Source organism: Sciurus carolinensis, chromosome 10 (assembly GCF_902686445.1).
Source record: "Sciurus carolinensis chromosome 10, mSciCar1.2, whole genome shotgun sequence".
In the NCBI taxonomy this organism is placed as follows: Eukaryota; Metazoa; Chordata; class Mammalia; order Rodentia; family Sciuridae; genus Sciurus; species Sciurus carolinensis.
Window position 1 is genome coordinate 48,225,018 of NC_062222.1, and position 17,477 is coordinate 48,242,494.

General features: G+C 41.0%; 1 protein-coding gene across 4 annotated transcripts in view; it reads left to right on the plus strand.

Moving 5' to 3' along the window:
- The window catches only part of Lef1 (lymphoid enhancer binding factor 1), a 114,544-nt gene that overhangs the window by 86,052 nt on the left and 11,015 nt on the right, over window positions 1–17,477 (plus strand). For 2 of the 4 annotated variants that reach the window (XM_047566583.1, XM_047566585.1), the window contains 5 exons: window positions 1,593–1,715; window positions 2,773–2,935; window positions 7,825–7,932; window positions 12,660–12,708; window positions 13,376–13,416. In XM_047566583.1, coding sequence (XP_047422539.1) covers window positions 1,593–1,715; window positions 2,773–2,935; window positions 7,825–7,932; window positions 12,660–12,708; window positions 13,376–13,410 — 478 coding nt within the window. In that variant the 3' untranslated portion in view covers window positions 13,411–13,416. The remainder of the gene's footprint in view (window positions 1–1,592; window positions 1,716–2,772; window positions 2,936–7,824; window positions 7,933–12,659; window positions 12,709–13,375; window positions 13,417–17,477) is intronic. The other 2 variants (XM_047566582.1, XM_047566584.1) reach the window with 1 other exon arrangement.

The window sequence follows — 17,477 nt, forward strand, 5'->3', positions numbered from 1 at the left end:
TCCACGTGGCTTTTTCAAGGGAGCTAGCATTATCGTGCCGGAAGTCAAACCATTGACTGGTTGTGACTCTGTACTTTTTTACTTTTTTCTTTTTTTGTATGGGTATGAAATTTTCAGTTTCAGCTTTAAATATATATGTGTGTGTATATCTATACATATTATACATGTATATGTGTATACATGTATATATATTATTCAGTAAATTATAAACCTAGCTGACTGGGCTGGGGAATGGAATTAATATTTCTCCCCCTAAAGTACATTTTTGCACTTTTTAACATTCTAAGGACTATCTGATGACAGAATTTTCTTACAGACAAATAAGCAATATTATATATTTTTGCAAACAGTACACATATTAGATATTCACAATTTTATCACACCTCCTCAATATTTAAAAAAAATTTGCTTGCAGGATACTGCATATTCAAGCAGAGTTCCTTTTTCCCTTCCCAGATGAAGAATTAATTTTACTGACTTGTGATGAAAGAACTGAGAATGTTATTTTTGTGGAATCTGATGTGTACTTTAAAACAGTTTGAAAAGCAAAAATTTCTAAAATATATCCAAAATTATCCAAAGTGCTTGCTGAGAGTCCTCTATTTTATTTTTCTTGCATGGCAGTTTCCCTCCTTTGTGTTGAATGGTGGCAATTACTCTAAGACTTTTTTTTTTAATGCCATACAAATGTACTCAGGAAAAAGCCTTTATAGGTGTAGTTTTCACCTTGATGTAGAACTGTATCCTTAGTTTTAATTAAATTCTTTCCCTTAATTTTTTAAACCCCTTTTCAATAAGGCTAGATCTCTCAATTCTATTTCTGCATAGAAGATAATTTTGGATGACAGTAATGGAAACCTTATTAAATGGGGGACTGAGAACAAGTTTTCCTGTCCCTTCTCTCAGTCGTCTCTGATAGTAATGCAGAAGCCAACAATATGAGAACTCTTCATGTGAGAATTTGCTTGAGAATGTAGGCAGAGATTTTTTTTAAATGTGACGTCTTTAGCTTAATTTAAACACCGTTTAAAAACTAAATCTTAAAGTGTCGTATTTTCATATTTCTAGTAATCTCTGTTACTGAAATTCTTATTTGAAATGGGAAAGACAGTAGAATGAATCGACATAACTTTCCTATGTTTGTATGTGAATACACGACCCGTGTAACTCCATATCATGTACAGTCACAAGAATGGGAAGTTATACTCCATGTATGTGTGAAATGTCAGAAGACATTCTACTGTCATATATAACTAAAAAGAACAAATAAACAGAATTTAAAACAAGAAATTCTTGAAAATTGCTTTGCAAGAAAAATGCTTCACTTTTTTTCCCTATCATATGACTTACTCCCCTCCAAGGAAAAATGTCACATTCTGCTATTGGTTTAAAAAAACTACAGAAAATAGTAATATTTTCCATGTGAATTCAGGAAGAAAAAAAAATAATTGCCAGCCCACTCTTAACTGATAGTTAACACTCCTGTATTTTGCCACGTAGCCCATTACAGTTAGTGGGGTGTTGTGAAGTTCCATCTGGCTTGGCTACAGCAGCTGGCGATAACATACTCTTCTTCTCTTCCCTCCTTTTAGGTTTTCCCATCATATGATTCCTGGTCCTCCTGGTCCCCACACAACTGGCATCCCTCATCCAGCCATTGTAACGCCTCAGGTCAAGCAGGAGCATCCCCACACTGACAGTGACCTAATGCACGTGTAAGTAGGCTTCTGGGCTCCTCTGTGGATGAACCTCTCAATCCTCACTCCCTCCCTGTTGCTGAGGCTTCCCCTCTCTGTCAGTTACAAGTTCAGCATGGCTCTGCCTCAAAGCCTGTGAACCTGAGGACAGTGAGCAGTTGATGCCCACTGCTACGATTTGATCATAAGTTAGGAAAGGAGCACGGACCTTACAAGATCATGGAGACCTCACCAGAATGGAGGGACATTCAGAGCACAGGCACAAAGAATCCTGAGCTGTTCAGCCACTGACCTACCAGTGAAGCAGAGTGAAGGGTTTAATGGGCTTCTTTCTGGAAATGCAGTGACCCCAACTGGAGCCTCCAAGAGTGCAGAATTCAAAGGGAAAGCAGCAAAGCCCAAGATTTCCTACTGTGCCAGGGTTGTGCACACTGTCAGAGCAAGGCTAAATTACTTTACCCTGGAGATGTTAGAACCAACCATCCTGTGCTTCTTAATCTTCTTTTAGGGTTTGTATAGGAGAAGGTGGGAGTGGCAGGCAATGTGTGGTAGTCCACAAAATCCCTCAGATGTATTCAAAGTCAACATGCGTTTGGTAGGGTCAGAAGCTTTAATTAGCTTCTCAGATTGACTTTTACTTTAGCCTACCCCACAACAGTTAAGAACCTCTGCTCTAAAAGAGGAACGATGAACTGTGTGTGTGTTCAGCTTCTGAGGTGATGGAGGAACTTAGCCTCAGGTCCCTGAGTGGAGCGTCTTCACAATTCCAAGTCCATTACCATTTTTGTTATTAAATACATCTATAGCCATAGATACACTTTGTCAAAGCAGAGGGTTCTTATTCACAGAGTCACTGAGTGGATAAAGAGCCCCATGGTTTGGTCATTTGCCACTCAGTGTTGAATCAAATGAGCCCAGGCTGTTGTTCTAAGTGGATGGTGCACTGGGGAGCAGGTGGGAGGGTGCCCAGCCTGAGCTGAGCCGTGTGAACAGATCCTCTGCTTCTCTCCTCCTCCCGTCTTTTCCTTATTCCTTCCACCTTCTTCCTTTACCCACCACCATAACCACCTTTCAGGAAGCCTCAGCATGAACAGCGAAAGGAGCAGGAGCCAAAAAGACCTCACATTAAGAAGCCTCTGAATGCTTTTATGTTATACATGAAAGAAATGAGAGCGAATGTCGTAGCTGAGTGTACCCTAAAGGAAAGTGCAGCTATCAACCAGATCCTCGGCAGAAGGGTAAGTGGCAGGATGGTATATAAATGTGTATGGTGACCATGGAATGGCTTCATAAAATCAGCCCAAATTTCGTTACATGTCAGGTAGTCATAGAGTGTGTTTGTATAATGAGCAGGCATTTCGGGAAGTAGTGACATTTGGGAGGATTTAGTGATATAATGCAGTGTAAATAACCTAGACGGTACTTGGCAAGCAGGAAACTTCCTGGAACTGATAACTGTTTTTACAAACAAATCATTCTTCAAACAAATATTTATTGAGTGTCTCTATGTGCCAGGCATGATGCTTAGCATTAAGTAACAGTTGCTGAATAAAATATATAGGGTCCTTGCCTTTCTGTAGCATACAGTTTTGTGACAAGATATAGACATTAGACAAGTAGTTACTTAATAAATCTATAACTCAAATTGTGGTAAATACTGTGGGTATTATTAGCAAGATTCTATGAGAAAGAACATCAGGTGCTTGGGAAAGCCCCTCTGAGAAAATCGTATTTAATGTGAAACCTGAGAGATGAGTAGCAGTTAATGGGTGGAGGGGGACTCCCCAGCTGGAGCAGCACGTGTGTTGAGTGGCAGAGGAAAGCTCAAGCCCATGGAGGGAGCAGCAGCAGGACCTGTGGGAGACCGGGCCCATAGAGTGACCACTCCTTCTCAGACTGAAGCAGATCCATTCTGCTGTGAGGATTTAAATGGGAGAATTTCTCTGATCCTGTTTCTAGAAAGATTGTCTTCTGGTTCTTAAAGTGCAAATGTGACAGGTTTCCAGAGTGCTTCTTTCCGTTTCATTCCTTTTCCCACCCATGGTATGATATTTCTCTCAGCCCTCTTTCTGTTATGAATGAGGCAGTAGGCTATAACTAGGATAGATTCTCTAACATCCTTTATCAACTACTAGCCAAAAAGACTTGGCAGCCCTTCCAAGGAACCTTTTGCAGGATTGAAAGGTTTTAACTGGGTGTCTGAGGAACAGTGGAACAAATTTGAATTCAAATTCAAATTACATTTTTATGATATATACATTATAATTTTAGAAATACTTCATCTTAATTTGTTGATGCTCTTTGTAAAGTGTGGTAGTTTCTTAATTTGGGACGCCTATGTGTTTGTTTTCACAACTTTTCAAGATATTCATGATTCATTGAACTTCCAGGTGAGGAGGGTCTAACCACCCTTGTGAAGCAGAGAGGATCATGTGTTAGCCTTTGTTGATGATAGTTTTTATACTGGCTTTGTCCAACTTAACACAATTGAGTGTTCATAACAATGTTCAGGAGACTGGCAGTACATGTAAACAGGAGGGAAGCAGGTTTCTTGCATTATCAATTCCAATTGAATAACCTCAAAATATAACTGTTTCCAATCTGCCAGGCACCAGGGTTTCCCAGGTAGGGTGTGGTGGTATATTATAGTTCCTTTGGTGTCCTGGGTGCAATATCCTATTTCCCTGTGGAATTTTAAACACTTAATGACAATAATTGTGATGGTTTCTCAAGCCAGTTCATAGCAAATGAGCATTTCCCCATCATCTTCGAAGAACTCTGCCTTCAAAGCCTTAAGGCTGAGGACCATTTTTCCTGACTCTTTTTTAAAAGAAGAAACCAGAGGAAAAGAAGGATTGATGTTTTTATTTCAGCCCATGTAGCACTCAGATTTTTATTTTTTCTTCTTTGAGTTAAAGGCCCCCGGCCCTCCAGCAGGAATTATTTTCCTGCTCAAGAAAGTGAGGATATAATCTGGAGGTATGCTTCCTAATTTTAATGCACATTTCTAAAAATTGCTACTTTCTCAGCTCCCTGAACGATCCCCAGACCCAAGCATTGTATCTGAAAGGATGGTTCTCATTTAGACTCTCTCTGTCTTTGATTTAGACACCTGTTTCTATTTATAGGCCTCTGAGCTCTTTGATTAAGATCAGGTTTTCTATTCTTTCATAACTCCCCCCGGCAGGGCCATTCTTGCTAGCTCTTTAAAGTCCTGCTTTAAAATCACGAAGTTTTACACTGGAATGATTGGAGTTCTTTAAAGTGATCTGAAATCCATCCCAGAATATTTTATCTTTGAATTTTTTTATCCATCTTTATTGTATCTCTGAAATAGAAATGTTTATTCATGTGAATTAAAGTTCTCCTAATTCCTATTATAAATAAAAATTGGACAACTATTATTTTAAAATAAGCTTTTACTTCTCATACCTTTTAGCCATTATAGAAAATCCATTTGTCACAAACTTATTATCAGACTGTCTTATTTGGAATTCTATGTGACTTAAAATTAAGTGGTTGTTTCCCCCCACAACTTGGTGAAACTTCAGCGATTTTTTTGATCTTTAAAAACACTTTAACTCCATATTTTTCAGCAAGCAGAGAGAGAAAAGCATTTTCAGTCAATCATGTTTCAGAAATTCTTGTAAGGAAAGTCATCTTTGTAGTCTGTGCTAGACTTTATTTTTATTTTCAGTGCAGACCTTCACCATTTTATTTCCCACTTTTTGTCTGGTAATGATCCTTTATTTTGTGAATATCGGGGAGCTAAAAGCAATTAAAAATGCAGGTAGATAAGCTAGTTTGTGCCCTACTGCTTTGTCTTATTCAGTTTTATTAGCTGGGGTTTTTTGGTCAACCTGAATTTCCTGTTTTAACTGAAAAATAGCTGATTGTTTGGGTAGAAGACCCAGCTTAATAAATATTTTAGGAGTTAATTTTTATTTACAGTTCCAGGTTTCCTCAGTGAGTTATAAAGCTGCGATAAGTTATACAAAACCCTATTAATTTATTGAAGTAATAAATTATGATGGTGTGTAGAGAAATAGGATTCATCGAATGAATGAACAAATATAAAACGCAAGACTTCTTTCTTGTCTTTTCCCCCTTTTTGGTGACACTTTGCCTCTTATCAGATCATTTTTATTTAGGGTCAGAGCTAATGGCATAAATAACAGTGATCAGCGTTTTCTTAAAAAAACAAAACAAAACAAAAATTGAGGCTGATCTTTTCTGTTGTGTCCAGTTTGGTTCTTGCTTCCTGTGAGTCTGCAGCACTAGGTCAGCACCTCAGATTTAGAAAAGTTGTCAGCTGTGGAGACGTGTGGCTTTCCCTGCCTCAGCTTCACTGCTGCCCCACACATGCCTTCTGAGGCTCCATTTGTCAAATTTTGTTTATTCCACTGCTGCAAAAATCTGTTTCATGGAACTTTCTCTTTCAGGGTTGTTTCTATTTTTTGCCACCTCCCCAAAGGGTCCCCCCCACTCCCCTGCAAGCTTATTACCTGATTTGCCTTCAGGCTAACACCAGATCCCACTAAGTCCCGCTCTTTAACTTTGCACTCTGCATTTCTAAAGCAATTAGTGAATAAATCATCCACCCTGTCCAACGCAAGACCTCACTCTTGAGGGGCTTTTGTACCAAGTGGGACTTGCTGCCCTGCCTGTGGGTCCTGCTGCATCTGCACTGGATTCTGGAGCGGGAGCAGGTATGGCAGGAAGGTGCGTGAGCAAGATCAGCTTCTTGCTCTGTCATCAAACCACTGCAGCAGGTGTTTCTTTTTCTCAAGGAAAGCGTCTTAGTCATACTTTGTGGACTGAATCCAAGTTGTTGAGGACTTGGACACAGCCCCCTCCTGAAGAATTTTTTCTCTCCTCAATCTCTCTCCCTCCCTCCTCCTCCTCTCCTTTCTTCCCCCAGCCCACCCATACCTTCCTCTTCTTTCCTTTTCTTTTTTAATTCAGGGAGATTAAATTCAATATGCAAAATGACCCCAGTGGGAAGGAAGCAAAACCGGAAGCTCCATGCCTGAGAGCAGGGAAGAGCCAGCCTGGCAGGCTCCCAGGCAGCTGAGGATATGTGTGTAATGAGGGCTCAGATCTCCTCCCAGAGATCTTTGTGGCTTTACCTCATGGTCAGTGGGTGCCCCAGAGCCCAGTCACTTCTCTTTGGAAGGTTCTGCTGGCAAAACCTGGCCTCTGGGAAATAGGGAAAATAGTTTAAGAGTGTTTGCTGGGGACCTGGGCCGAGCTCTGTGCAAATGTAGGCAAAGCCTATGCAGATGCACAGCTCTTGAAATCCCGAAGGGTGTCTTGCCTTCATAAATTACTTTGTTACCCATGGTATGTAAGCATATCAGTCATGTTAAAAAAGAGATGAGAAGTTTGTAGGATTATCAGCAGCTACATTCTCCATATTAGAACGTGCAAACTCAATCAAATCTTGAATGGAAAATAAACAGATGAGGCCTCTTGCTTTCCATCAGAGGGAAGCTAAACCCCACAGCCCAGAGCACGCTGTGCAAGGCACAATGTTGTCAGTGTTCTCCCCGTAGACAGTGGGCATGTGTGCAAGTGTGAGAAGACAGCGAGGAGATGGAGACAGACTGACTTCTAACGTCGTGCCTGATACAGAGGATCATGTGATTCAGGTTCCAGACTCCCTAGGACAGAGTGGGAGAGTCTGAAGAGAGGGCGTGTCTGAGGAGACATCTGGAAATTATCACATTTTGCTTAAATAAGTGGTAGTTGGGCTCGGATACCAGAATATGCTACAAACCATGAAAGAGGGGGGAAGTTGGCTATTGAGGTTCACCAGTGAAAGTCCTTTTAATTTATATTGGTAGAGAGAAAGGGTGGGTGACAGAGATCACTGTACTTTGAACACTTTGATGGACTTTGATGTGTTTCATGTGATACTGGAGAACAGGATAGAGAAACCAAAGTTTGAGTTTCACTGCAGCCACCAGACTCCCAAGTGGATCTGAGCAGCACTTGGTCTTCTGCTATTTAGAAATAAATAGAAGTTTAAGTGGTTAATATTTGCATTTCTCAGAGTTTGAAACATGAAATATACTGTTGCTCTTTGGCTTACTTCTGTTCTTTCCTCCTTCCCTTTTTGTTTCAGTGGCATGCCCTGTCCCGTGAAGAGCAGGCTAAATATTATGAATTAGCACGGAAAGAAAGACAGCTACATATGCAGCTTTATCCCGGCTGGTCTGCAAGAGACAATTATGTAAGCCCTTCTCTCCGCCAGTGGCTGCACTGGCGCTCATTCACTCATTCTGTCTTCTGCTTTAGAGGAGGAATGTGTTTTAGGGTGTGTATAATGCTGATACCGTTTCTTATTTTTGGAAGGTAATGAATCTTATAATAAAGATTTCATGGGTACATTGCATTGTGAAAGCTTCCAGCTATCATTTTTTTTTTTTTTTTGCTACGGATGCTAATGCCTTTTTTAAAATAAAGTTTTTTTTTTATAAAAATATTAACATCATTAAAATGACAAAGATTAAAAAAAAAAAGGCAGGCCCAGGATTTTACCATGTAGAGCAAAATTAGAAATAACTACTTACATTACTCTCTAGTACTTTTATTTGTTTTTATTTTTTACTTGGGTATAAATATGTGTATGTATGTGTGTACATATATTTTGTATCATGCTTCTTCCTGTCATGTATAAAAAGCATTTTTATTTTATGGTGTAGTGTTTATGGATGTCAGTATTCCATTGAGTTTCAGTTTACTTAATCATTTCTCCTGTTTCCAGACATTTAAATTGCTACTTTTTTCCTTACAAATAATCCTATAGAGAACATGTCTGTGCATAATAGGCTTTCCCCTGCCATATATAAGATTATTATTTCTTATGATATAAGTGTAATGTAAGTATTGAGTTAAAGGATATCATTTTTATTTTTTCCTGTTGCTGGGATAGAACCCAGGCCTCACTCATGCTAGGCAAGCAGTCTACCACTGAGCCACACCCTGGTCTTTTTTTTTTTAGCAATCTTTAAAATTTTGAGACAGGGTCTAAGTTGCCCAGGCTGATCTTGAACTTTATTATATGTGTATGTATATATATGTGTGTGTGTGTGTGTATTTAGTTGTATATATATTTTAGTTGTAAATGGACATAATGTCTTTTTATGTGTATATTTTTATGTAGTGCTGAGGATAGAACCCAGTATCTCACACATGCTAGGCAAGTGCTCTACCACTGAGCTACAGCCCCAGCCCTATTTTCTATATTTTAGTAGTGGTGATTGAACCTGGAGCACATTACCACTGAGCTACATCCCCAGTCTTTATTTTTTATTTTGAGACAGTCTATGTTGTTGAAATTGGACTCAAACTTGTGATCCTCCTGCCTCAGTCTCTAGGGCAATGTAGCCAGCAAAGGAAATAAACATTTTAAAGTTCTTGATACATGTTGTCAGATCTCTTTTCAAAGGATTATATTATTTTACAATTCTTATAAGCAGTGTATTCAGGTGACTGTTTTGCCTCTGCTATAAAAATTGTTATTACACATTCGTGTACCCCCACATAGGCTGGGTGGCTTAGAGACAACAGAATGTATTGTTCACATTTCTGGAGGCTGGAGAGTCTGAGACCAAGGCTGGCATCTTCAGTGTCTGGAGAGGGCCACTCCATTAGTCTCACTATGTCCATGCTGGATGGAGGTGAAGGAGTGCTCTTTTATAAGGGCATTAATTCTATTCCTGAAGACTGTGCCCTGATCACCCCAAAGTCTCCTTTTCCTTATCCTATAACTTTGGGGGTTAGGATTGCAATATGTGAGTTTGGGGGGAGCACAGACATTCAGTCTATAGCAAGTCAAATGTTCCATGTGAGACTACTGTTAGGAATGCCAGGCAGGACAGTCTTCCTGTATGAGGGCAGAAAAGGGCAGGAATGTGGCTGTTTATCAGTATATAATTTAACTAGTGCCCTCTGCTGTAGAAGCTCCTGTGGCGCTCAGTTCCCACAGAGATGATGACCAGGATGCATGTCTAAGGTCATACATCCCATAAAAGAGTCCAAAGCTTTCTGAAAAAGCATGTGAACTTATTTCTGGGAATGGGTTGCATGGTCTCAGCTTATTCAGTTTGTTTTCTGTAATGTACTCTACAGAAAAAGTCACTTTACTGGTTAGGATTCAAAGCCTAAACATTGTATACAACTTCGACACAGGAAACAAGAGTCCTACTGTTTGTTAACTTATGAGCAATAGCGCAGTCAGCTCACCGAGTTGTTTGGGCTGTTTTAATAACCACCATATGCTGATCGTCAGGAATTCTTTCTGTTACTCGTTAATCCTTACAGCAGTCCAGTGGCATAAATACCATTATTCCATTTTTCAGGTGAGGAAATGAGAGGTTGGAGAGGTTAAGTAATTTGTCCAAGGCCGTGTAGTAGGTGGCTAAGCTGTAATTTACACCCAGGTCTCCCTGACTTCAGAATCTGCACAGCTTCCCTCCTCCTGAGTGGATTAGCTCCATCTCTCAGTGCCTTCTTAAGAAGACTGCTTAGTTGAAGAATTTTTGCCCCTGAACTGGGCTTCTGTTCTCCGAGCAGTAATTACCATCTCCCTGTGTAGAGCCTTTTCTGTGCCCTTGAAGTGGGAAGATCAATCCTCCACCTAAAGGGCTGCGAAAGTGTCATCCTCTAATCCTGTCCTGGACGTCTTCGGATGTGGTTTGCCTAGGAGGGCAGTGCTGACCTTCCCCTGTGCCCTGTGCGAGCGCTGTGCTGTGCTGTGAATTTGTGTAGATATATCATTGCTTGTTGAGTGTCTTTAAATTTCTGTTCTGATTAAGTAATGAGTTTTAACTTTTAAAAAGACAAAAAAGAAATACATATTCTCTTCCTCTTTATCCATCTTGCTTTGTCCTTTTCTCCCTGCAAAGGGGTTAAAAGAAAGTATTTTAAAGAAAGCTAATGTAATGTGAAATTTACCCTTAAAGATTTTTATCTGTACAATTTTTAAAGGAAATTGTTTTTTATATGCTTTGTACTTTGTACAAAGAGAAGTTTCAGCTTCATTCACATGATTTTTATAGACTAAAAAATCCTATAAATTATTATAGCCATCAGAATCAATCAAGTGATAATTTAGCTAATGATATTGTTCTTAAAATAATAGTACAGGAACAGAATCTAAAGATAAAAACAAAGGATTTAGAGCCAGAATACTATCCTGATCCTCACTGTGATATATTAAACACATACCTTAGTAATTTAATATTCAAATGCCCTATTCAATAGGATCACAGATTTCACAATTAAAATTTGCTTTTATAACTTTGGCTACTGAAGTTTTCATGAATCAACAGTGCATAGATCTTCTTGAGTGAGAGTAGCCAAAGACTTGTCTTATTAGAGCTTAAAAGTCAGTGCTTCAGGCTTCCCAGTTCTGGATATTTTATGTAATAATGAAAAATATTTTTGCGTTTTTCAGAAATGAATTTTGTTTTTTGTGTAAGTTGACATCAGTACATCCAAATGACTTAGTTCTTTTCGTCTCCAATAAATGGAGGTTCTCTTAGATGTCACTTGGGCATTAGAGGCATAACCTCTGACCATTGCTCTCCACTATGGCCATGTGGGAGCAGGGGTCAGCCAGAGTAGAACCCACTGTAGTGCCTGTGAGGAGGTGTGTCATGGCCATGCGCTCAGGGTGGTCAGGGAAATAGTTCAGAAGAGTCCCAGCTCTGCTGGAGTAGGGTAGAGAAAGGGTAAGGCAGAGAAGGTTCCTGCAAGAGATGACACCTGAGATGCATTTCGAAGGGCAAATGGAAGCTTGGAGAAGAAAGTGCAGAAGAAGGTTCTACACACAAAACAGACTCTTAGCAACTTTTAAAAACTTCAGTAATTCCATTTGAAGGATATTAGTTGCCAGAGAAGTATGCTGTCCTCTCCCAGAACACCTTCAATATTAAGGGAGACTCTATTTTTGATAAGCCATTTCCTAGGGGTCACGGAGTGTGACTGATTCCTTAGTGCTCATGAGTATAGGTTTCAGTCAGCTTTCTAAAGGATTAAGATAATGGCCAGGTAACTCAAAGAAAAACTATTTTGAGGTACATAAATACATACACACTTTTATAGAGCCACACAGTAGATTTAGTATAATCTTAGTTTTATTTTTTTGTTACTAGTTAATGTGATTATTATGGGAGACACAAGGTAGAGACATTGAATATCTTCCATGGTAGTTAATTGAAAACAGATAATGCAGGTTGGTCTTTTACGATTCATGTTAAAATTAATTTTGAAGGGGAAAGTAGTGGCGAAGAAAAATGGAAAGCCACTGCAAATGGGACATAATTTTTTGTCACTGAGATGATTTTGGAATGTATTTTAAAGTACATGCATATCTGTGCTGAGAAGCCAGGTCTTTAGTTGCTGGAAGTAAGTCTTCAAAATTTTCTGGAGTTTTCTCAGGTTCTCTCTTATCTTCTACCCTGACCTTGGTTATGCCCTGCCTTTACCACAAGGGCTGAGGACACGGAGTTCCAGGGGTCTTTCAGCTGTACAGTGCAGTTCACAGCCAGATTCATCCTGTGCACTTCCAGAAGGGGGTTGAGTGTGGTGATTAGCAGGAGCAAAAGTGCTCAAGAAGCTGCCTTTCCTTGAACAGTGTGCTGTGGCCATGGCCCTAGGACATCAGTGTGTGAGCCTGTGTGTGTGTGTGAGAGAGAGAGAGAGACAGACGGACATCCAGACAGACGGACCACTCACGTTGTCAGTACTGGTGGGGGTACACATGAAGCCTTAGAGAGGTCATTCACGCACGTGCTGGCTCACTCCATCTTGCATGTTCGGACTCTGCTTCTGGTCACCAACATGAGGACAGTGAATGGGCTCCACTCTTGGCCGCGTGCTCATACTTTGATATCCCAGTCATTTCCATGCTCACAGTAAGCTGTGACCTGACCGTTTGCTTTCTTCTTCCAGGGTAAGAAGAAGAAGAGGAAGAGGGAGAAGCTACAGGAATCTGCATCAGGTAGGTGCCGCCCGGCTCTCCCGTGGGTCCTCGCGCTCCTGGCAGACCCTTGTGAAAGTAGCAGGAGTCTTCCTACACGCTGCTTTACTGTGGCTCTCCTGTGTCCTCCTTTAACTCTGCTTTCTTCCTTAAATTCTTGAATTTAGAAAGACCTTTCTTTTAAATGTGACTCTGTAAAAACTCCTTCCCAGCCCTGTTACCTGGAATCCTGTTTGGGAATTGTGGTTGGTTTTCTTTTCTTTCCTTTTTGTTTCTTCTTTCTTTTTTTTCCCCTTTTGCCTCTGTTGTCTGTGTTCTTGCTTTAACACTTCTGCTTTATTTCTATTTGCATAACTCCTTAACAACATAACTTTTTATGATGATTATACTACCTTACATCCCCTTGAGAGTCTTTTCTGTGATTTGGGTTTGTAAGACTAGAAAACATGATGATAGGGTTTATCTTTCTTGTGCGTTAATTCAAGGCATCATTGAGATCCTATTTTATTTCCCTTTTTTCTTCCCTTAAAAATAAGGCCACTACTTGTACTGTACAAATAAAAATGGCTGGTATAAGAACCATAAAAAGTAAAGCAAACAAGTCCACGTGATGTTGTAGCTACTACGTATTTGGAATGTTACAGAACCCTCTTCCATAAAAATTTGTTAAAGACACAATTTTCTGCAGGTACAGGTCCAAGAATGACAGCTGCCTACATCTGAAACATGGTAAGAACGACTCTCTGGTCCTACTGCTGACGTTAGCTGTAAAAAGAGGCACTTGCTTATGAATCTTCTTGCTTATACCAATTCCATTCAGCATTGCTCCTGAAAGAGGAAAACTCCACCAAAGTCAAATTAATGCTTTGAAAAATGTGATGGTTTTTATACCGGCTATGTATTTGCAATAGAGTCGCTTTTTATCTTTCTGATCCCTTTTGTCCCATTTATTCTTTCTCCATCCCCTGCCCCCTCTTTATTCCCAACCATTTCTTACTGACTAATGGCAAATCGGTATGTTTTAAAAAAGGAAAAACAACAACTAGAAGAGATGGCGTACACCTGTAATCCCAGCAACTCAGGAGGCCGAGGCAGGAGGATCACAAGTTTAAGGCCAGCCTTGTCAACTTAGCAAGACCCTGTCTCAAAATAAAAAATTAAAAGGGCTGGCTGGAAATGTGGCTCAGAGGTAGAATGCCCCTGGGTTTAATTTGGTCCCCAGTACCAAGAAAACAAAAACAAATAGTAAGCAAGCCCCTGGCAGGTCTGAGAAGCCCCCTATTAACCCTGCTCAAAGCTATTTCCCAGTAGAAACTGTCAGTTGAAATGATATACAGACACTTGATTTATCTGTTGCCAGTGAGAAAGGCTCATGTGCTTTATTTTTTTTTTTTCTGTTATTTATGGCATGGGTGCCTGTTGGATGAACTGTATTTCTGTTGTCAAGTGTGTTTCTTTATTAGCAACCCTACTTTCCCTCTTATATTTATAAGTAATATTCACTTCACTTCTTATTACTGTAATTCTTTTATTTTATCCACATGACCACTAACCCAGGGAATCTGGCTTTGCAAATTAAGGCTTGTTGTCTGTTAAGCTTTGAACTTGCGGCATGTCTGTGTTTTCTCCGAGTAGCAGTTCCTTTCAGAGGAGCTACCTTTGATCCTATCCTCTAGAAACCCACGGCCAGTCAGTCAGCAGGTCATGAGGGTGCTTCCTTCCAGGTCTGCCTTGGGTCTCAACTCTCACTCGTCGCTCCGAAGCCCTCACCAGGTACTCACACTTCACACTTGGACATGGTCACAGCCTTTGGATAATTGTCCTGCCTCTGGGCTTTTTTTCTGCCAGTTCATCCTCCATGATGAATTGGCATTTTCTAAAACACAAACTGATCACCAACTACTTAGAGACCATCAGTACTTTCACTGCCTGAGGGACACAGCCCTTAGTGTGGACAGCCACTGCCTAACTTTGTGGTCTTGCCTTTGGTCACTCTTGCTCTCTATCTCGTCATTCCCAAGCTAGCCCATGAGACCTATGCTCTGTCCATAGTTATTAGCAGTTCCTCAGATAGACGGAAGGCTCTAGCTGCCCCCATGCTCCCTTCATGCTTGGAACGGTCTGCCTCCTCTACCAAGGAGTGGTAGAGAATCTTAGGAGATCATCAGTCTGTAGAACATTTGGCTCTTGACTAAACCAGGTGGATTTGCCTAAGCTTTTAGAACTTAATCTTGGTACTGACATTTTAAGCAACTTTCCTCACAGAAACCTCCCAGCAGAGATTTCAGTACCAAATAGATCTACATTTCAAATCAGCTGACTGTGCAGGCCATCTATTTCAGCTTTTAAATCTTTGTTTTCCTCATCTGTAAAATGGGAATAATGCTGTTCCCACCCTCAGTGGTTGATGTGTGGTGTATGCCTCTTCTCTGCTCACACTTGGTGCCCAACAGCGTTTCTTCCTCCTCCCAGACCTAAGTCAATGGCCCTTTCCTGAGAAACTCTTTTGATCTTCGTTCGGTTCCTCAGGTTTCTCAGATTCCCATCACATTAGCTTAATATCACAACCCTTCTAATATACCCTCACTGTGCAAAACTCTCCTGAGTTAGCCAACTTTTCTCCTAGTAAAAAGACTTATCTCTTCACATGGGTGACCATACAACATAATCAAAAAATAATATAATCACAAATGATGTCCACATTTAATTTACCTTAGCAGCTATTGGTCAGGGTCCTTCTGCTGAACTGGCCTGGCTCAGGTTCTTAGGAGAGCAGATACCTTTACCACAGCCCTGTCCTGGGCGCTCTTCACCTCAATAGGAGTCACCTGAGTAAAAAGCACACACTTTGGTTTTTTGTTATTGTCGTCCAGTTCATCACTGACCTCTTACTCCTTTCCGTGTCTTGCCTGTACACGGAAGACCCACAGCCGTGCAGTGTGCCAAGGACTGCCGCTTTGTGATGTACCCCATGTTCTTTTTGCACCAGAATCTTTAAAGCCAACTATTTCTATTACAAATCATGCAAAAAAGTATTTCAGGGTTGGGGAGATAGCTTAGTCGGTAGAGTGCTTGCCTTGCAAACATGAGGCCCTGGGTTCGATCCCCAGCACCGCCAAAAAAAAAAAAAAAAAAAAAAAAAAAAGAACCTTATTTAGAGCTGGGGATATAGCTCAGTTGGTTGAGTGCTTGCCTCACAAGCACATGGCCCTGGGTTCAAATCCCCAGTACTGCAAAAAAAAAAAAAAAAAAAAAAAAAGTATTTCAGTCCCTGAGAGTTCTGTACTTGATTTGGTATTCTTCATAATTAGCATTGTTTATTTTGATGCAAAAGCTTCAGCTGAGTCTATCCTACATCCCGTGTGCGTGTGTGTGTGTGTTACTAGCATTGAACCCAGTGGTGCTCTACCACTGAGCTACATCCCTATCCCTTTTTATTTTAGATATTCGAGTTTCTCCAAGTTTCCCAGGCTGGCCTCAAACTTGGATCCTCCTGCCTCAACCTCCCTGGTAGCTGGCATTACCGTCGGGGGCCACTGCCCCCGGCTCACATACCTCTTCTTTTAATAGCTATAGCTATCAGAAGCGATCATAGCTGTCAGTGCGCTTGCCACTTATTTTTTCTAAAGGTTAAGGTGTCCTCTCTATGCCAAAAAAAAAAAAAATGCGAAAGCCCCATCCCCCAAAGCGTTCTCATCAAGCCTGCAGCCACTGGGCAAGGCTTCAGTTATTGGCCTCCCTTCATCAGACATCTAGTGTTCCCCTCCCTTCCCTTCCCGGGTCCTTGTTCCCACACCATCCTGTTGTAGAGAGCAGGACTGGCAGTCATTTGGTAAGAGGGATCAATCAGAGAGGAGCTCAGATTTGCATTTAGAAAGATTTCAGTAAATTGGAAATGATGATATTCCTGTTGTTCCCCTGCCCCTTTCTTTGTTTTAGGAATTCAGAAGCTTTTCCACGTGTTTAGTGTCTGGCTTGTTTAGTCACCATTCAGCATTGGCTGAGTACCTAGTAAATGCCAAGTAGAATCGTAAGCCCTGGAAATGCAGCATTGGATGAGTCAAAGAGGGCTCTGCACCTGCTGTGCTTACTGCATTACTGTGAGGGTAGTTGATAAAAAAATAAATGGGGAAATTTTAAGTGGCATAAGAAGAATAAAATAGGGAATGACCTGGAGGTCTGCTTTACGTCGGTCAGGAAAGGCTCCTTAGAGGAGGGGTCACCTGGAAAATGACCATGGTTATCTCTGAAAAACGAATGGGCATTCTCTTCTGGAACAGCAGGGCAAAAAACTGAAAGACAGGGGCAACAGAGTGTCCTGCTATGGGCGGTGTAGATGCGAGTGAGGCCCTCGGCCCTCAGCTTGGTGTTCTTTGGGCATGAGTGAGAGTGTGAGATCCCAGCAGCTGCTCCCTCGAGTCCCACTGCCTGTTATGATTAAGGGGATGCAGGTCTCCCAGTTCGCTAATTTGTGGTCATCACTGTGAGTGGTTCTGTATAACCTTCGAGCATCTGTGGCCTTGACAGTGGCTTAGACATGGTGAGGTTGTTCACTCCTTGTACAGATTATCTCCTGTGCCCCTTCCCCTCCAGAGTTCTGGCTCCCTGGTGTCCTGGGGGCTTGGGAACTTTGGTCAGTTTGGAGGTTGGATTTCCACTGATGGTGATATTGCACCCTGTTGCCAGACTACGGTACCTCTAGTGCTGACTTCACCTTAGAAACAAGCCTGGGACAGAGAAATGGTGGATCAGAACAAGTCTTGTGAAGAGTAAGGTGAATCTCACACAGC